Here is a 22,079-nt window from a genome sequence, read left to right on the forward strand (position 1 = left end):
TAAAAGAAACACAAAAATGTACATTCAGTAAAAAAAAGTCTTGGATCCCATCATTGGACAGTGGCCTATGTTCATTTGTTCAAGGCCATCAAAACCATACACTTACTTCACACAATGAGCAGCACTCCGCTGCATCTTTCCTCTCGCGTGCGAACTCAATCTGAGCTATCCCCAAAAAACTTCTTACTAGGGCAGATGTGTGTGGGGCTTATGACTGATTTCTTCAGTGTGAAAATCTCACAAAATGTGGTCAAGCACAAAATCCTGAATGAGTTGTCAGCCTCCACAACAGACAATTTAACAATTAAACCACGGATCATTCAAGTATTTAACTATTGTGTAAACAACTAAAATGTGTCATAAGGGGTACTTACAGAATTCATCATGGCAAGCTGCGAGGGGTAGGCCTTACAAGGAAAGACAATCTTCACACCACCAATGGTGTACTCAGACAGTGTGGATGCCATTGTTTCTTCTTTGGACAACTGCCACATATGCAAACTAAAACGAAAGAGACTGGTCTAAAATAAAAGTGAGTATTGCTTGATAACAGAAAGGTTTCATCAAAAGCAGATAGTGATTGAGCTTCCATTTCAGTGTACTGTTTTGAAAAGAATTATAATCTGCAAAAACTTGATCAATTATTAACAGATTTTCTTCACAAGCGAACATGTAAAATTACAGATTTCAATGGGAAATGACACTATAAATAATACAAAAAGGATACAAAACAGGTGTACTTAGTCCTTTAGTGCAATCAAAGGGTTCCGCTGCCATATAACATACCACAAGGGCAAATGATGGGTGGTCCAAAGAATCCCAGTGTGGTACTCTCTTTTTTACAATTATTTTAGAACATATTTTATTGAATTTAATACAATACATAATGCAAAGAAAAACTACAGTTTTCGTCTACAGCAAGATCTGTCGGTGACACCTGTAAAGCAATCCATGTAACTGCAACAAAAACCAGGACCAAAACTCACCATTACAGTATTTAGTGTGTATCAATAAGAGAACAGCATACACAATATGTCTTCCATTCCTCTTACATGCTATATTTATGTAGGCCTGAATTATCTGCCAGTCTCCCATCTGTACCAAATCCTGTGAACTTTTTGTGTGCATACTCTTTCTTCGGGATACATGCATCTGGCAAGACCTTCTTTCCATAAGATAGTTTAGGTAAATCTTGAACACCCCATTTTACAGTAATATCTATTTTGGCTACAGCCATTGCAGCAGACAATTTCTCATACCTCTCACTGGCACAGCAAAGCAATTTTTTGAATAATTCCCAATAAGGCAATTTACGATTCTCCCTACTACCTGTATAACTTTTCCTCCCAGCAAATCTGAAGTCGGGGACAATCCCACCATGAAGAAAAGAGCCAACTCTGGTACTATCAAATTATGTGCAAAGACCGCCTAGAATAGGGAGGTCCTATGAAGGAGATTGAATTATTTAAGTCTGGATTTACTGGACACATCCATTTCCCAGTGGCTCCCAAGTGCTATTGTCCAATCATCCTCCATAAAGGTCGCTTTCCCCATCTAGGTTTTCGGTTTTCCAGTGGTGAGCCCAGTGTGTGACTCAATATAATGCACTGTAGAAAGGAAGTGGCCCTTCCAATATCTGGTCTCCCATTAGATCCCCCTCCAATAGAGATTTGGCAAGTATATATACTCCATTATGGTATCGATGGGTCAGAGCGTGTTGAATGCGCTAGTACTGTTAGAAATCAGTATTAAGCAAATCAAATATATCCTTCCAACTCCTGAGAGGGAAAAGGGACATTGCCACACACCAAGTCAAGCATAACATTAATTCCTCTCCTATGACATGATCTTTTCCAAATTCAGTTGCTCTTAAATGTCTACATTACCCCAAAACTGGGGCTTTGAGGATCACCTTACCAGCCCATTCCACTGCTCTAGTAAAGTGGTTCCTGATTTTAATGATCTGGAAAGTGGCCAAAGGATAAATGCCGCTCTGTGTTTTCTCATACAATATCTGCAATGGTGTGTTGTTGCTCATGCAATTTGCCTCTAGAATAATAAGTGAGAACTATGGATCGAAATGGGGGCAATTTATTAGCAGCAATCAACTCCGAAGCCAAGTTATATTTTCTAACATAAGGAAGACCCATCCCTCCATCCCACATCGACAACTTCTGCAGAGCTATACGAGACGGTGTGTCCTGCTACTAGAGTTTTATATGCACACTCAATTTTACCGAACTTTGAAATTGGCGATATGAATTGGAGATTTCAGAAGCATATACACATTTAGTGAGCATCACCATTTTAAACAGACTTGCTCTCCACAGCAAGGAAAGAGGCAAAGATGCTGAGATTCAAGCATCATCCAGAAATAGTTAAGTAATCTGTTCTAGGTTCTTTTGCAGAAAAGTATGTTTATCTGCGCCAATGTGTATCCCTGGTTATTTAAAAGTTGTCTTTCGCCATCACTAATTCACAAGCAATAGGAATGGCCAGAAGCAATGCTAGCGGGTGGGGGGGGGGGGGGGGGGGGGGGGGGTTTAGCCCCGGGTCTTTTGGTTGTAGCCCTGGATAGAACCTCAGGGGCTACAACCAAAAGGCTAGCTAGCTGCAAATCCCAACATTAGCGTACGCCCAGATCGTTTCCAGACCTAGCAACACCCTTTGCAATGATATTATATGATACGATAGGTCATTTATAACATGCTTAATACCCAGAGGTTTCTAAGCGCGGACCCGGGGATCAAACCTGTGTTGCTGCTCAGTGTCGTTTTGCTTCCAAGGCGAGCACGTTGCTGCTGAGCTATCCTCCCGAGACAATGGCACACACACCCTCGCCAGCCCCGGTAATAGTATCAATTTATACCTCTTCCCCTAAAGTCAATATATCCACCCAATGGCACTAGGATATCAATGACCCGAGTTCCTGATAATTCAAGGATCTCAAAAAGAGTAGTAAATCATCTCCATACAGCACACCACAATCCTTGTGTTGATCGAAGACCCTGCCACGCATGGTGCTGCCTTAGACATTCCGCCAGTGTCTCCACCACTACTATAAACAGTAGCGGGAAAAGGGGGCACAGCTGTCTGGTGCCCTTCAACAAAACAGACGGGTGCAAACCTATGCTGTTAACTCACACACTCACCATAGGTTCGGTATAGAGCCGCTTGAGCCATGTCATGAAGGCCCTACCGAATACCATATTGCCCATGATTGCCCAGAGGTATGACCAACAGAAATTGTAAAAGGCCTTTTTGGAGTCAATTGCCAACACGGCTAGGGGCCACATTACGATCCCTCCCCTATCTAAAGCATTATTACGGCATCTGATGTTTATTCTGGTTGCCCAGAAGGGGATGAATACACATGGAACCATGCAATCAACTTCTGAATAACCTTGGCTAGGTGACTTGTTTGCGCAGAAAATGTAGTGACGAACGTACTCCTAGTCCATAATCCCCTTTCCTCCATACTGCATGGGGGGGGTGGGGGTTGGGTGCATCCCTCGCTAGGGACGGGAACAGAACCTTTGTCACAAAAAAGAATTTCCCCTTTAAATTTAGAAAGGCATGCGCTCTGCAGACCCCGCTCTCCAGTGCCTCACCTCAGTCCCCCTGTTACGTGTTGGCCAGTTTATCAATTCTGACTACATTTTGGGGGGTGTGGAGAGTTATATGGGGGAAAGGGGACTATGGACTAGAAGTACTTTAGTCACTAAGGTGGGTAACTTATAATTAGTCCTACGTGCCGCCCCCTTTCCTCCATACTGCATGGGCGATTACAACTGATATTAGCCCCTTAGGGATGAGAGATGAATGACACTACTCTGCAAACAAATTCCTCAATACTGCTTGACCGAAAGCTGTGTCAGATCTGGCGCGGCTGTCCAAACAGTAGTGCTTACAGAAGGCGGATGGAGAGGCCCATGTAGCCACTCTGCAAATGACCCGCCATGGAACATGCTTCTGAAAAGCTACTGCGGTAGCCTCTGCCCTGACTGCATGTGCATGTAAGTAGGCTGGACAATCCTTGTTCTGTATCTTGTACGCTTCGGCAATTGCTGATACCATCCATCTGGCTATAGAAGGCTTAGAGGCTTGGCAGTCTGGGTTTGATTCTCCAAATGTAGCAAACAAAGCATCCGACTTGCGGACTTCTTTGGTCGTGCTAATGTAGAACTTTAGCGTTGTTCTTACATCGAAAGAGTGGAACACTTTCTCGGCTTCCGAATGTGAATTGGGAAAGAAAGTTGGAAGCACTATTTCTTTATTTAAGTGGAATGCTGGGGCAACCTTCAGTAGCAAACATGGATGTGTGCGCAGCACGACTTTATCCTTGTGAAAGGTAGTGCATGGTTCTGATGCCACAAGAGCCTGAATCTCAACTACTCTGCGCGCTGATGCACGACTTATGTCTGTGGTGGCCATAGGTTCGAATTGCTTAGACGCCAGCGCAGTCAGCACCACATTTGGTGTGGGTGCTTGATTGGCTCAGACATTCTTGTAAGGCATGTGAAATGTTTCTTCAACACCGGGTTGGACGTCAAAAAGGATGTTAGATGGGTACGACAAGTCTCTGCCTGCACTCCTGACTTTGCCAGATGAGCCGAGAACAGAGCACATGGTATAAAGAGCAGGAGATAGGATCCATGGTATTGATCCTTCGCCCAAAAACAGAATCTTGTCCAATTGCCCTTGTATTGACTCCTGATGGAATCCTTTCTAGCTTTCTGGATAATTTGCAGATGTCTCCTCACACATAATCAATAGATGTGAAAAGGTGATGACATTCAATCCGTGTCTAGGTGATCACATGATCATTAAACTCAATGTTAATTATAGATCTTTGACACAAGAAATAGTGCTTGTTCTCTCATTAGTTGAATTTGAGCTGTCTGAGTAGTCTCTTTGGTAGAACCACAAATTACGTCATAATTTTCTTGATATACTTAAGTGCCACCTGCTGATTATGGATGGAGTTTACATTTGCGAGACAGCTGTTCAGCAAGTTGAGAATCGCATCAATGATATTGTTAGAAGCATCCTTCATAAACTTGCTAAACATACACAGTTTAATTCTACCTGTAAAAAAACGCATATATAATTCAGACGTCGCAGACTCCAAACGAATGAAAAATAAAAAAACGGAGGGAACTTTCAGCATGTAGACCTCCAGCCAAACAATATCATCGGCTTAAAAACCAGATTATTCAGATCCACAAGAATAGAATAAATTAATTAAAAATTCAAATGCATATCACTGACAATCATAATATGATTAAATTTTTTTTAAACAGGATAGAAAATCTAACTGGGCTCTCATGAGGGGTGCCTCCAACCGCCCGTTTGTGTCCATGGACTTCTCTATTCCTGCTGAGGTGTGGGTTTGTTATTATACACAAACTTATCAAACACCTAATGCACATGCTCATATAATTGGCCAGGACTACGATAATTCAACTTTGGGACTTTGCCTATGGAGCATCGAGGATGTTCAGTGGGCTATCTCAAGGTTGAATTATTCTAAAAGGAGCTGGTCCGGACGGTATTCCGTCGCGTGTTTTGAAAATCAGATTCTTTGTTAGGGGCATCAATTTGGAAAATGAAATACGATCTAATTTTTAAAACTAAATGGGTCCCAGAATCATGGCTTCAATTACTCATAATTCCAATCTACAAAAACGGTGACCCTCTAAATCCAGCGAATTACAGGCCTATTGCCTTGACGGGTGCTTCGTCTAAAGTTTTTTCCATCCTAATTCTCAATGATCTTGAAACGTTAATTCATGATAACGCTATTTTGTTGCGCTATTAGATAGGCTTTCGTAAGAGAATGGGCACTGCATTAAATGCATCCATCTTGTCTCATTAACTCGAAACAGTAAAAAACGAAAAAACAGCAAGTGGGACTATTTATATGGCATTGCTCGACATGACTGACATTTGATTGCGTCATTTGAACTCTCTATGGCAAAAACTGCAACGTATTGTATCTCTGTCACCTTAATTCTGCTAATTTCGATGCTACATCAAAATATTAGCCATCTTGTGTGCATTAACCAGGAAGGTGCATTAACTGATGCAATCTCAACATTCATTGGAGTCAAACAAGGATGTAACCTAGCATCAACTTTGTTTAATCTTTACTTAAGCGATCTTGTTGAGATATGGCAAGACCACAGAACTTTTCCAGTTAGATTGGGCAAACGACGCATCAATTGGATGGCGTTTGCCGACAATTTAATCTTTTTCGACAAAACTCTGTATGTGATTCAAAGTAAACTTCTGTTTTTCATGGTTTATGCTCATAAATTCAATTTACATCCCAATGCAGAGAAATCAAAAATTGTAGTTTTTGCGGGAAGGAAAAGGAAAATCAAAACTATGACGTGGGAGATGGAAGGTAGTGTAATTGAACGTGCATTTCAACTTTGTTACCTTGGGTACAACTTGTGTGACATATCCTCTGCAACCATGTGGAGAAATTCACTTACGTATGAACTCAGGCCACTTATTTCTCAAATGAAAGTCCTGTATACAAAATATTGTAAGTTCTCTATCATTCCAGTCATTGAATTCTACACTCTAAAAGTTGAATCCATCCTACTACATAGACTGGACATGTGTCTGTTTGTCAGAAAGCACCCAAGTATTAACTGAAAAGGATACGGTACTCAAAAGGATACAGGTGGTAGGGTCTTCCGGATCCCTGTTCACGCGTTTTGATAGTTGTGAAGTCAAGTTAAGACCTTCCAAATGATACAACTCTCTGACCGGTAAAACAGGCAGAGCGATGGATCACTGGAAAGGGCGTGGGTAAGGTATAGGAAGTCAGCCTAGAACAAAATAAAGTATCATGAATAACTGCCCCCAACCTGGGTATGATGGAATAGAAAATGTCATGAATACACACACTGACCTTGAGTCTAGGGCAGAACGAATCCAGCAGAGTCTCTTGAGGAATCCAAGGTAGAACAAACGACAAGGAAGGGAAGATTAGTAAGGGAGACTTATCCCGAACGGAACGAGGCTCACGCTAGATACCGGGTTGATGCACCACAGGATAGCGTCCAAAGTACTGTTCACTGTCACCTTCCAATTTGAAAAGCTTCCTTCCCACGTAGAGTAAAGTATAGAAATGAATCACTCCCCCTGTTAATATCACAGGTGCAGGAGTTGGAAATAGCGTTCCTTTTAAGGTATAAACAAAGTTCACGCGGTTATGTACAGCCGCGAAGAAAAGAGCGCGTGCGTGTGGATTTACACGCGATTAGGATTCACGCAGTCCAGGCCAGCAGCGCTTGAAGATAGCGTGCGCGTGTGGATTTTACACGCGAGCAGGATTCACGCAGTCCAGACCAGCAGCGCTCGAAGACAATATATGCGTGTGGATTTTACACGCAAGCAGGATTCACGCAGTCCAGGCCAGCAGCGCTCGAAGACAATATATGCGTGTGGATTTTACACGCGAGCAGGATTCACGCAGTCCAGACCAGCAGCGCTCGAAGATAGCGTGCGCGTGTGGATTTACACGCGAACAGGATTCACGCAGTCCAGTAGCGCTTGAAGATAGCGTGCGCGTGTGGATTTACACGCGAGCAGGATTCATGCAGTCCAGACCAGCAGCGCTTGAAGATAGCGTGCGCGTGTGGATTTACACACGAGCAGGATTCATGCAGTCCAGACCAGCAGCGCTCGAAGATAGCGTGCGCGTGTGGATTTACACGCGAACAGGATTCACGCAGTCCAGTCCAGTAGCGCTTGAAGATAGCGTGCGCGTGTGGATTTACACGCGAGCAGGATTCATGCAGTCCAGACCAGCAGCGCTTGAAGATAGCGTGCGCGTGTGGATTTACACGCGAACAGGATTCACGCAGTCCAGTCCAGTAGCGCTTGAAGATAGCGTGCGCGTGTGGATTTACACGCGAGCAGGATTCATGCAGTCCAGACCAGCAGCGCTCGAAGATAGCGTGCGCGTGTGGATTTACACGCGAACAGGATTCACGCAGTCCAGTAGCGCTTGAAGATAGCGTGCGCGTGTGGATTTACACGCGACCAAACAGCTCCAGGAATCAGCGTGTGACGGAAACACGCTATACAAGGCCCAATAAGTAGCTATAGTAACCTGCAAGGATGCAGACCGGAGGTTCAGCTACACAACGCCAAATGATTCGATCAGAAGCAGCGAGTGCAGTTTCCACGCTGCTTAAATACGTAATGCCGTAGTTCACGTGACGAAGCAGAGTACACGTGGAGTTAGCGAAGTGAAAAGTGCAAACGTCGTTTTCCCGGCAGCGTATCGAACAACCGCCATTTGGAATAGAACGGTCTAGCTGTTCTACGAGCGTAGGAGGTAGGACCACGTCCAGCATGCATGACACTGTTAGACATGAGCGAATTTTTCAACCAAATACAGGGAAGTATTTGGAAGGAGACTCTGGGGCTTGCTAAATCACTACTGAATCCAATTTTAAGGTATGTACTGGGCACAATCTTCTAAACATCAATGGAGATCTTTACTCAACTATTCTAAAATAATAAATTCTCTACGTAATTCGCTATATGAAGATCTAGGCCACATGCTAAGGGATTCTTCTTCTCTGCCGCCCATGTCTCTATTTCTTGAAAGAATGCAAACATTACTGGGAAGGATTGGTGCCGAGGAAAAAGCGCTGATCACACAACCAGAATGTGTCAGTAAAAAAGCTCTACTATTTTGATTGGTCTTGTACAATTAATACATTAGGTAAATACAGTTTGCATCAGGAATATGCTCTTTTCATAAGGAAAAGATCAATACAGTGTTCAGATTTGCAGTGTTTTCCTGTGATAAAGCACAAGATTTATATATGAGATTCAAATGTAACAATTATTTCGCACCAGAGAGCGGATGAAACACTGGGACAAAACAGGGACAGAGGTATCCAATATCATGGGTCAATTTTGCTCTAATATAAATCAAATAGAAATAGTTAAATATCTTGTCACTGCATGCTCTTTCTTTGATTCAGAAAGAACTGAGTTGCTTGGTAAAGATAATGTTGGTAACTCCAACTAGTCTAGAAACTTTCCCTGGATGAGATGTATGTAGGGGGAAATGTTTCCTTGATTATTGTACTCGCCCGCACCCGGGAAGTAGCACTTTGCTGCGGAGCAGGCGGTGAGCGGTGCTTCCGGGTTCACTTGTAGGGCGCCTGGTGAACAGTGGTCTTGGAGAAAGTACTCTTCCCCTATTCGAGCATAGATTCCCTCCCTTGCGAGAGAATCAAATTGTGAATTTTCATCACGTCAAAAAGCGGGTACACTATGAAAACAAAAGTACCTCCATTGGAGGTCAAGTGATTCGAACTCCCGACAACAAGTTGCAATTGTAATCAACAAGGAATTGATGCCAAATGTAAGTATCTAGGATTGACTACACTTGATCACGTGGTCCTGTGTTCTAAATACTCAGCAGCGCACTAGCAAGCTTTTGTGTTCTGGACACAAGTATCTGCCCTTTATCGTTTTGCACATGCAATGTTTTGCACATTGTAGTATGGGAAGTACCCGGAAGTACCGCTTTGCTGCAGACTCTGCTCCTGTGTGGATTGACTGTTTGGCGTTACGAGAACTTTCAACTCACTACTGAGATCTATTTAATCACATCAAACTGCTAAGACCATGCCCCCTGCTGTCACCGACTATTTCTGCAGAACCCAAGTACCCAGAAGTACTGCTTTGCTGTGGAGCAGGCGGTAGCAGTGCTACAGGTTCCTCCTCTAGTGCATCTGGTGAGCAGTCGTCTCCGAATAAGTACTCTTCCCCTATTCCAGCATAGATTCCCTTGCATGCAGGAGAATCAAATTGTGAATTTTCATCATGTCAAAAAGCAGTTACACTCTGAAAACAAATATGCTGCAACTAACTTTAAGTACCACCATTGGAGGTAATGAGGTAATGTCATTCAAACTCCTGACGACAAGTTGCAAAAAGCGGGGCTGGCTAACAGCCCTATGCCCTCAACACCCAAAGGGCAAACATGAAAAAAAACTCTGAAACCGCTGATATTAGACCATACTGCCGAACTAACACTGCGATCACCCCCATTCATCATGGCAAGCGTCTCAATTCTCTATCAAATGTCAACAAAGACGTGCAGATAGGAGAGAGCCTGATTACGATTTCTGACTCTCTACTCGCAGCAGGTTTTTTCAGGACTCCAACTGAATGTCAGAGAAATCATAGAGATAGTGTTTTGCATGAAATCGATGAAATGTCATAAGAAATGATTACGACGCAACTACCTAATCTAGCTGTGTCAAATATCCTAAATGGCTTTTACCCAAATCCTGCAGTGATTTCTATTATGAATAGCGATTCTTCTACAACAGTGCAGGATTTTAGCCATCCCTCTAATCGGATTCCACATCCAGTCCCGCAATGGGAAAACATACCTCTTTTTCTACTACACCAAACCTCTCCGACTCAAGCATGTAGGGGTGATCGAGCTAGACCTAAGCTGCACTATATCAGTAAGCCCCAACACCACCAGAAATACCCTTTCTCAGTCTCCCATAATGTTTGGAAATGCTCTTCAGGAATCTTCCTTTCTTTCTCTTTCTTTTGCCAATCCGACTCCGCGAATTAAAAAGAAATGTACCTTACCTCCTTTGAGGACACCACAACTGCCCTCGGCTACTAATACACTTGTGGAAATTATGCTGAGTGCCATGAATATGGCAATCAATTCATTAGCAAGACTAAGTCTCTTGAAGCCAAATTGAATTTACAAACATCAATTCTCAATAAATTACTAAAACAAAAACATACCAACTGGACTACTCAATGCGTGAGCTGCAATAGAGAATTGGTTTTAGAAATCGTAAAACAACCCAAACAATCTGATAGTAAGATAAGTTAAAAAAAATCAAACAAAGCGACTGACAAATGGCAGAAAGCTTTGTGTGCTCCACTCTTTTAATCATGTCATTCAGCCAATTGATTCGGCAGCTCTAGAAGACCTACCTAGAATAAGTACAGCTCAATCAATTGAAGATTCAGTTCCTTCCTCGAATGTTCTCTTCATTGATGATAATAAAAAAATAATCCTATACCATGGAATAAGAATAACAAAATACAATAGATGCTGTGTACAAGAAAAAAAGACCAAAAATATGAAAAAACTTCCCTCTATTTCCAATACAACTGCGAAGCAATTTTTTAAAACTATCACGATTCCCAAAAAGCAAACACTTAGAGCCTCTGCAGCTGCGATAAAGAAATATTCAAAGATAGCACAAACAAAATCAAACAACTCGAACGACTCAAGACTGACCTATGCTCCCTTAGATAATCTCATTTTAGCTGCTAAGGAATTTAAAAAATCAGGGGACTCGCTTCTAAATCAGCATATAAAAAGGTGCACAATGGTACTAAAGGGCCCTCTATTAGTAGGTTAGCAGATCCAGAACAAGATTCTATTGATCTGAGACGAGCGGTAATCCACAAAGCAGTTGATGCCTGTATGGACTCTCAAAAAGTTCAACCTCTGCTCATGAACTCTGAACCAAACACAACAGCCCCTGCTTCCCTTAGTGAACCTTTGCATACCTGTAATCATAATTACAATCCTATTCATGATAAAAAAAAGTGCCATTACTTTCAAGGAATTCCCTTTAACTCAATAGAATTCTGGTGCGTAATAAAAATCAAACAAGAAGACAACCGAGTTCTTACCATCATTTACAGCTTCTTATTAGATGTGCTGAACCATGTAGAAGTTATGATCTAAATATATCTAGCATTTTGGCCATTTTCGCAGACATCCCAAGTATAGAAGATTTGAGCTCCTTAGAGATAGAACAAGTGGAATTTCCCAATTAGCATAATTTATCTTTGTCAAGAATATGGCTACGTTCAAGAGTTCTCCTTAACCTAATTTGAAAGGCCAAATTGGAACTTTTTGCCTTGGTATTCGAAATATTGCAGGAAACAACTATTGGAGTAGTTCCAACACACAGAGAAGAATTTATTGCATCCAATCCATCTGCAATGCATATGATCCTTCCCAAATATATAAAAATCAGCGAGGGCATATTCAACAAACAACGCAGGGCTATACAACCAGAGCTATTTCCTGCCGTTGCTGCAACCAGCAAGCATAACTTCCAATAACTACACCTTTTCAAACTCTAACCCTTGCTAGTTGGAATACAAGGTTTACACATTTACTAGGTAATTCTGAAAATCAATTAGACATCTATGACATCACACTACAAGTGACTTGGCTGACTGAAATACTCTTGTAGAACAATCGTAAAATGTTACTCCAACAGCAAAGAGGCCAATTAAGGGAAGACCAATGTCTGGCCTCTTAGTCGCCATTAAAAGCAGTTCTGGCCTAATAATCGAGCATTGGGCAAAACCAAATGTATATCCGCAGTTAGTTAGAATCCAAAATAATACTTCTCATATTGCACTAATCAATATCTATTGAATCCTGTTGGCATCTCAATTGAACAATTCTTTGTTGATTTGGACTTAATATTTGAGCCAATAGGAATGGTTCTGACCATAACCCATAGGATTCTTGTTGGTGATTTAAATATACACTTTTGTCCAACGACTCTGATCAAACAGACAATAGAACCTTAAGATGGCATTCCCTTATTCAGCAAAGAAATATGATTATGGTTAACAGTGCCCTACCCGCAGACATTCCCACTAAAAACACTTGGAATAAAGGCAAACAAAAACCTATAATAGATTATATATATATATATATATATGTGTTTATCAAGCTCTTTTTGAGTTAGCTATTAGCTTTCAAGTAAACAAGTAAAGGCTCAAAAAGAAAGCGATCATGACAGATTCCAAGATGGCCGCACTTCACTAGACACCGCGGCCCGAGCTCCTGACCGGCGCAGCAATTAAAGCAGAAAATCTGCGAAATAAGCCCTCCCCGGAACCTACCAAGGACAGCGGGATTAAAAGGGAAGTCAGGGGCCACGCCAATCGTGGCGCGAAGACCTCCTCCCGCGGAGCACGCAGCGAGCGGCCCAGTAAGACACTGTCTCGCCAGAACAGGTCAGCCCAGGTAGGCAGTCACGACCGTTATCGAGAGGACCCATCCGGCTCTACTCCATGACAAGTAAAGACGGGCAACCGGCACCCATCCAGCACCGACCTGCTCCCAAAGCAAGAAAACCACAGGGAAGCCTGTTATAAGGGTGCAAAACAAGCAATACCTGGTCTGGCTCCCCTGCCTAAGAATAACCTTCCGGGAGATGCCGCAGACCCCCCCCTGACAGCCTTACCACATAACGGCTCAGGCTGACAGGGAAGCACAAGGATCCCCGCAGGACGAGGCCATGTCGGAACTCAACAGAAGAGAGCTACTACTCCCGGACCCACAGACACTGACCTGGCAACCCAGGGTGGAGAAGGACGCACAGCGAGGCATCTGGCCGCCGGAGGACAAGACACAGCATCGGAGGACACAGGCGGGCCAGAGTACCCACACAGAAGCCAAGGCATCAGTCGGCACATATGTGAGATGAGATCTTGCTAGCCCAGGTTGATCCTCCCACAAATCGAGGCCCGCCAAGCTCAGAGGAGCTCACGCCCATGCAGTAACGTAAGCATAAGACCCTGCATACACGAGAACCTGCACTACATCCTGCGGGGCCAACGGCGGGTAAGCCCGTGGCACAGGCAAGCACATCTGAGGCCCGACCCCGTACACCGGATAATCCAGAGTCCAAATTCAGCAGCTTGGCAGCCCAAATCAACCTCACCAGCCCCGGCCACGTAAGAGGAGACGGGGGCCCGGTCCCCTCCGTACTACCGCAGCATACAGGGGCGCCCGCAGTTCCAGAAGAACGAGAACGATCGAGGAAGCACATCAAGAATCTAAAACCAAGCCGGACCCGCAAAAGGGGCACTTGCACCCGCCTTTCCCCACCTGAGCCTACAAGAACCCAGGAGAAGGGAATACTGGGGCACCACCAATCCGCAGGTGGGAAGCCAAAGAAACCAGCTGCCCAATGGAGCATTCCTGTGGCCCTAGACAGCACATTGAGCACTCTGCTACCCCTACCACACAGCTAGAGCAAGTTCAACCCGCTCACCAGCGCCGGCCAAGCAGGAGGAGACGGGAGCCCGGGTTCAGCCACACCATTACGGCGCATCGAGGCATCCAGAACTCCATTAGGAGACCAAGTACAGAAGCACAAAGGCACACGAGGCGTGCTGGTCCTGCGATAAGGGGTACATACAGTGGCCTTTGACCCCCGAGTCCGCTAGCACCTGGACGAGGGGAACAGCTGGGCTAGACGACCCCCACCAACCCCCCAGCCAATTTACAAACAAGACAAAAAGGGGCCTAAGGAGCCGCAAGACCTCCTCTCACGCAAAGTGAGGATACCCCACTCCAACTCCTAAACTGAGAGGACAACCTCAGACCCAGGATACTGAAGCCCCCAAGCAACAAGGCAATCCCCTGTAAGAGTCTGGAGGAATTCCAGCGGCCCCTCTGACACAAAGGGGAAGGAAGGGGATCACCCACGCTCCCACACAAAAGGTCTCACAAAAGACAGTACTCCAAAGGAAGGGCGACCCCCACCACTCGATAAGGCACGCAGTTCATAAACTCCTCACAAGTACCCAGATACCCTAAGTGGGTGGGGGGGACAGCAGAGACCCCTTAGCCCCAGAGACTGAAATCCATTCCCAAGAAACAGCAGGAAAGAAAGGCACAAAAGGGGTAGGAGGGCGGGAGCCCCTACACCCAACCATCAGAAGCAGACCACCACACATCTAGTCCGATGCCAAACTGGTGTGGGCTGGAGCGGACACATATCACAGAAAGATCCGGGAGTAACCATTATCAGAGGGGCGAAGCCATCACAGGCAGTACAAAGGAATCAAAGTGGCACAGTTAGACCTATCAAGGACACAAGGCGGGTAGAACAAACCAGAGGGAATAGGAATGGCTAGCTCAGAACATCTGAAACTCCTAACACTAAACATTAATTGGCTAAATTCACTGGTCAAAAGGAAGAAGGTGGAGAGATTTCTGAGGAGCGAACAATCACATATAGTCACACTGCAAGAGACTCACATTTAAACTTCGGATACACGTAGAATAAAGTTCTGGGGATACTGGAGAATTATTCAGGCTACACAACCCAACAAAAAAGGGGGCGCATTACTGGCATTGAAAGATGGGCTAGACCAGACAGTTAAAGGGAAGGAAAAAACAATGACATGGGGAGGTATCTAGCAGTAGCACTGGGGGGTGGGGGGGTGAGGCGTACATGGTAGCAACTCTATGCGCACCTAATGCAGGCCAATACGCCTTATCCGAAAAACCATCACACGCCTGGGAAAATTCACGAAATCAAACATCATACTAACAGGGGATTTTAATATGGCCTGGGACCCCACAACGGACAGGGCCTTGATCCCCCAGGGACCATTGGTGAGACCAATAATAGACACAGGCAATAATAGACACATGGAGGGAACTCCAAGGGGACAGGGAGGGGAACACCTATTCGCATGCACATCGGTCACACTCAAGGATTGATTACATATGTATTTCCAGAGTCCTGCTTGGGAGGGCAACCGACATAGCTCTGGGAGCGATTAGGCTCTTAGACCACAGCCCAATAATCCTCTCCTCAAAATGAAAGCGAGGCCCGCCGGGTCTGTGGAAGTGGCGCTACCCAGCCCCGCTCTTTAAAGACTTAATTCTGGCCCGGGAAGTAGAAGAAGAGGTGGAGGCCTTTATAGAAAACAATAAGGTTGAGGATAGCACTCCACAGACATGGTGGGATGCCATTAAAGCAACAATAAGAGGGAAAATTATATCTATAAAAGCCAGAAGTGACAGGGAACTGAGTTTGGATGAAGGCAGACTAGAGGATAGACTAAAATATATCATGTCCAAGATGGGCCCGGCAGGGACCCCAGCCATAAAAAGGGAATACAGGGCGATATGAGGGCAGTTAGACCTCATACAAACAAGAGCAGCAGAACGAAACCTTCTGCGCCTTAGACAAAAATATTACATCAAGGCCAATAAATCAGACTGGCTCTTAGCAAGAATGTTGAGGAAAGAAGAAAAGGACAAAACAATCCTGAAATTTAAGATTAACGGCAGCCCAACTAGCACCAATAATGAGGATAGAGAGAAAGAGTTTGTGCAGTTCTATACCAAATTATACAGCTCTAACAACCTGTCACCTATGCATCAGGAGGCCTACCTGAGCAAGATTAAGCTACAACAAATCTCCAAAGAAGAGAGGGAAGTCCTAGAAGAGGAGATAACAAGAGACAAGGTCAGGACCGCAATAAACTCTCAACCCAGTAATAAATCCCCGGGCCGGATACAAAACCCACAAAGAAATCCTAATCCCCCTTCTCACAAACTTATTTAATCATATTGGAACGACTAAAGCCCTACCCAAATCAATAGAGGAGGCAAAGGTGATACTAATTCACAAGAAAGGCAAAGATCCCAGAGTGCTGGTCCTATCACCCCATAGCGTTGATTAACGTTGATGTGAAAATCCACACGAAAATCCTAGCGTCCAGTCTAGAATGGATTCTTCCCAAAATAGTTCAACCGACCAGTCAGGTTTCATCAGAGGTAGACAAACAGGGGACAACATCAGGAGAATAGTACACATAATTGAAAAGATCCAAAAGAAAGAAACACCCGCTCTCCTGTTGGCAGTGGACGCTGAAAAAGCTTTCGACCGGGTTGAGTGGGGATTTCTCTTTGCTACCATGATCAAAATGGGATTCGGCCCCAAGTACCCGAGTAGAGTCAGGGTCAACTATCAACACCACATCCTTTGGCTAGCCATAAATCTGCAGATCTCGGTGCCTGTGGCAGTGGAGTGATATGAAGCAGGGATGCCCTTTGTCTCCCATACTATATGCTTTACATCTAGAACCGTTCCTAGCAGCTATAAGAGCAAACAAGGACATAGCAGGCATACCCTTTGGAAGGAGCATCCACAAAGTGGCCGCCTTTGCGGACGACATGCTCCCGACAGTGACCCGACCCACGGCTTCCCCGAGGGCGATAAACACGGAACTCGATCAGTTTGGAACTGTAGCAGGATTAAAAGTGAACACAAATAAATCTGAAATACTCAGCCTCACCCTTACTGATAAGGCAGAGGAAGACCTCAAAAACACCTACCAGTATAGATGGGTAGATAACGCCATAACATACCTGGGAGTACAGCTGGCCAAGACAGTGGGAAGTCTGTACCAAGCAAATTATCCACCCCTCTTGGAGAAACTCAAAACTAAAATGGTAGATTGGGGTCCACTATCCATAACATGGATGGGACACAAACATCCTAAAGATGGTGGTATTGCCGTAACTGTTCTACTACTTCACAGCTCTCCCAATCCACATTCCATCGGCCTTCTTTAGGTCCCTCTGCAAACTCACAAATCCATTTGTCTGGAACCAAAAACGCCAGAGAGTAGCCGCAAAACTAATGAGAACCCAAACCTCCCGCGGAGGTATGGGGGAACCAGATTGTAGGGCCTACTACACGGCTGCCCAAACAAGAGTCATTAGAGAGTGGCAAAAGAATGATCGGGGGAAAATATGGAGACCAATGGACAGGGTGGTGGCAAGGGGGGAGGGGGGGTTGGATGCAATCCTGTGGAAACCCAGGGCAGACAGACCGGCCCAAATGTATCATAGCCAAATCCTCTCAGCAGTGGGAGATGCATGGGATCATGCAGTAAAAAGATCACACATCACCACCTACCTCTCCCCATATACACCCCTCTTCGATAACCCGCAATTTACCCCGGGGCACAAAACAACTGCGTTTAAGGCCTGGCAACAAGGGGGATGTCACAGGGTTAGAGACATGTTCAATGGAGAAGAGGTTAAACTCTTTGAGCAATGCAAAACTGATTTTGACCTAGGTGAAAAGCAGAGGAATGGCTATGTCCAACTCGGGCATTAGCTACTACATCCCAGTGTGTGAAACAAGCGGGGGCCCGCCAGCTAACCCCTTTGAGAAGTAACTAAATACAGACTCTGGAGACAGGAGAGTTGTTACATCCATATACAAACACAAACGCATCAAGGAAGTTGAGGGTCCCCCAACCATAGCATACATGCAAAAATGGGAATCTGAGACAGGGTGCACAATTGAGGAGACAGAATGGACGAATCTATGGCCGCAGATGCCCAAATTATCAAGATCACGTTAATGGAAAACAAGAAACCTCACTTAAAAAGTGAAGATGGAATGGCTCACATACTCTATACAAGGAGAACACAGCAGATTCAGTACAGACTGGTCAAGCCTGCTTAGGTACTTATGGGATGGAGCTCGACGAGCATGGTGCCCCAGGTCCGTGGGTCTCCTGGAAATAACGGACCTCATGGGGGAAGGTGATCTATACAGGACTTACGCAAATGGGGCAACAAAAAGAGAGACCCCAAAGAGACATCAAAGCTAAAGTTGGACTGCCCTGACGAACAGAACAAGTGCAAGGACAGCACTCGGATTTGGGGGGGGGTGGGGGGGGGGGTGGAGGTCATGTCCACGCGTACGATCGGTCCACGACCATACGCGTATAGCCCTTTAAGAACGCTGCAGCCAGGTGCCTGGAAGTTGGCATGGCAACGTTGGCGTCCCGTCCTTCCCTGTTCCTGGTATCGTCAACGTCGAGTAGCACGTAACGTCGTCACATGACCTGTATTTAAGCACCTCCCACTTGTTGCCCAGTGCTTCTGATTTGTATTAGTGGCGTTACGAAAGTTGCTTGTGTATTTCCTTGTTTCCTTGCCCTCGTTTTTCCCCTCCTTGTTCCTTGAACTCTTGTGCCTTGACCCGGACCGTTTATTGGATTTTCGCCTCGGATTGCCCCTTGCTACGCGCCTGCTGGATCTGTGTTATGACCATGGAAAGCTAACGGAACTGCCTTGTTTCTGCCCCTCTTGTTGTGCCGCTCTTCGATCTCGACCATTCTGAACAGTGCTTTTCTTCATCTGCTGAACTTGGAATTTATGAACTTTGGATATCTGAGATTTTGGGATAATTTGGAACACTGACTTTTGTACACTGACTAGAGACTGCCTCAGTGTACTTAGGCGTCCTCGTGCCGTCGGGGTATGCTGTGCTTTTTCCTCTGGAAACCAGACCTGTCCCTTCTTGCCTCTCTGCTTGGAACTTCCAAAGACTGCACGGACTTTACTCCGGTAAGCCGGTAAGGGGTTTCTTGTTTATTTGATTTAGCCTCGGATAAGGGGATGGGGCCTAGATATGTATTGACTAGGACAGCATCAGTACTACCATTTATGCATCTCCTCTAACTGTATACCATTGCAAACTATGTTTTGGGTTCCAAAAGAGTGGTTGTCCTGCATATGCACCTTGTGATTAAACCTCGCACTTCGCTTGTAGGTTCACTGTGTGTTCCTGTCCTACGCATCTGGTCTTGCCTTCTCGACATCGGCTTCTACGACATTGATCCTGTGGAAGCAGTGTCCTAGTGCAACACATGTGTCTCATCTGGTATCCTTCTTTGCTCCGATTAGCTGCTCTGGTTGTCTGATTACAACACCAGAGGGGTACATCAGGTGGAAGAACTCGTCCACTACACTACGTGGGCAACTCGGATCCTGACAGGGGGGAACTACACGTTCAAATATGTATTGTTGTTTAAAAATGCAAATAAAAATGTATTGAAAAAAAATTAAAATAAATAAAGCAATCATGAATTATTAATCCTTCAATGGTCATGGCCTCTAGCAGCACAAAGCCCGTTAAAAACAAAAACTTAGCGGGATCACTAATACTCAACAATGGTCAAAACAGATTCAAATGGTCTGAAGCCTTGTTAAAACATTTGTAGCATTTGTTGATGAAAAATTATGATGAAGTTAACAACAAAATAAATCCGACAGAATTGCAATATAAAGATGTGCTACACCTCTTTAGGATCCATTCCAAAGGAGGTAAGAAAATGATCTACAAAAACACCATACATATGATGCCCTCATAAAAGAAAAAGAAAGGAAAACCAAGTTTCGAAGAGATAAGAAAGCTGCCTTATTATTACCTTCACATATGAAACTTGTAGAACTTACAGCCATAAAGATGAGATACAAAAATTGGCTGCAAACTTGCAAAGCGTATATGTATCAAAATGAAGGGGAAGCAATGCTGAAGGCAATAGCCAATAAAAATTCAGCGCAAGCAAGGTCCTTGCTTAATCAGGCTACTTTTAATTCACAAATGCCAGTACAAATAAATGGAGTCACCGAGCCACAGTGGATGTCTCATTTCTCAGAATGATATGCTCCTCCAAACAACATACAGAGCGTTTTTGCAAGATTTTTCACAAACCATTTAATCTTCCTTTTATAAAAAATGACATCTGGTATTTCTTGCAAATATCTAGGCGGTTAAGAGTTCCCAGACCGGACGAAATAGCAAACGCGATGCAGAGGCAGGGTCTGTAATTCTCTACAATATCTCTAGACAAGTTATTTGAACAAATAAAATACCAACAATCTGGAGTTACTCTGTGATTATACCAATTTTTAAGAAGGGTTATTGGCAAAAAACAGAAAATTACAGACCAATCACCCTTCGAGATTTTTGCCCGCCTCATATTAAGAGATTTTAACCAGTGGACTGCAAGAACAAAACATTGAGATCGCTTCTAGACTGGCTTCGTGGCAGGCCTAGGCATGTCTATAAACCGGATAACAATAACCGCTCTTAAAACGCGATGCTTTCTACAAAAGCAACCTCTATTTTTAGCGTTTGTTGATTTGCAAACAGCGTTCGATTCAATACCAAGAGAACTATTGCTTTACAAGTTGAAGAAAGCCAAATGTGCAACCTCCATCATCACCCTCATTGACCTGCTTCACTCTTCTACATCCATTAAAGTGCGGATGGCTTTAGATGGTCTTCTATCTCCATCTATTCCTACTTTGAGGCCTCAAGCAGGGGTGCATTTTGGCGGCCACTCTTAATTTCTTTATACTTGATATGCAAGACAAGTTTGCTACCATCATAACAGACGCCTCGAAACTTGGAGCCCAACCCATCCCCTGGCTGCTTTATGCAAATGACTTTGCCCTACTTTCTAAAACCCTTAAACGTCTCCAGAGATTACTGGATGTGTTGGGCTCCTATGCCGATTCAAACTATATGCAGATTAATTTAGAAAAAACGAAAATAATGCATTGTGGCAAGGGATTCTCGAGAAACAAGAGACAGCTTACGTGCCTCTTGCAAGAGAAAAAACTCCAGGTAGCATTACAATATACATATTCGATCAACACAGTGATAAACCGCATCTAGAAAGTACTGAAACCAAACTTATGACAGCCATCTCGCAGACAAAAGCCGTACTATATAAATATGGCAAATTTACAAGCAATCAGGCAGTAACGTATAACCAAAAAGCGGTGCCCATCCTACTTTATGGTGCAGAGACCAAACACATTGTCAAACAAGAATGTTGGGATTGTTTAGAAGGACGTTACTGGCGGCGCGTATTAAACCTACCTCAGTCATTACCAGTCACCATGATACGATTTGAATTTGGCCTGGTTTCACTAAATGCAATGTGAAAATGATGTGCCCTTATGAGGAAATGTATTCTTGCAAAAACTTCGAATATGCTACTAAGTACATTAGCAACCTACCTCTTAAAATCTGAACACCACTTGCCAATTGAATGGAAAGAGATGACTTTGAACCGCTTAGCTTAAACAACCCCACGGTTGCAAAGACTACGTTTTGCCAAGCAAATAGCATTAGCACCCAACAGAGATGCAACATGTACATGGATTTTAAATCCAAACCGTTTGGCTGTAAAAGGTTGCGTAAAATGGCAAGCTACTTAGCTAAAAGCCTGTCACCCCGCCTTAGAAGTACTTACCTTAGGTTCCGACTTACTTTATTCCACACAAATGACATAATGGCCCGACAAACTAATTCCCAAATGTGACGATGTCGGTTTTGTAAAAAGGATAATCAAATAGAAAGTCTTTAACATTTGATGACCAAGTGCAATTTCTA

General features: G+C 44.2%; 1 protein-coding gene across 5 annotated transcripts in view; it reads right to left on the minus strand.

Annotated features, from left to right (window-relative positions):
* Nucleotides 1–22,079, minus strand: part of BRIP1 (BRCA1 interacting DNA helicase 1) — a 2,318,009-nt gene that overhangs the window by 2,235,981 nt on the left and 59,949 nt on the right. For 4 of the 5 annotated variants that reach the window (XM_069615088.1, XM_069615086.1, XM_069615084.1 and 1 more), the window contains exon 2: nucleotides 375–501. In XM_069615088.1, the coding sequence (XP_069471189.1) occupies nucleotides 375–494 (120 nt within the window). In that variant the 5' untranslated portion in view covers nucleotides 495–501. Of the gene's footprint in view, nucleotides 1–374; nucleotides 522–22,079 lie in introns of all 5 variants that reach the window. The other variant, XM_069615085.1, reaches the window with a different exon arrangement.

Source organism: Ambystoma mexicanum, chromosome 9, assembly GCF_040938575.1.
Source record: "Ambystoma mexicanum isolate Mex_15411 chromosome 9, UKY_AmexF1_1, whole genome shotgun sequence".
In the NCBI taxonomy this organism is placed as follows: domain Eukaryota; kingdom Metazoa; phylum Chordata; class Amphibia; order Caudata; family Ambystomatidae; genus Ambystoma; species Ambystoma mexicanum.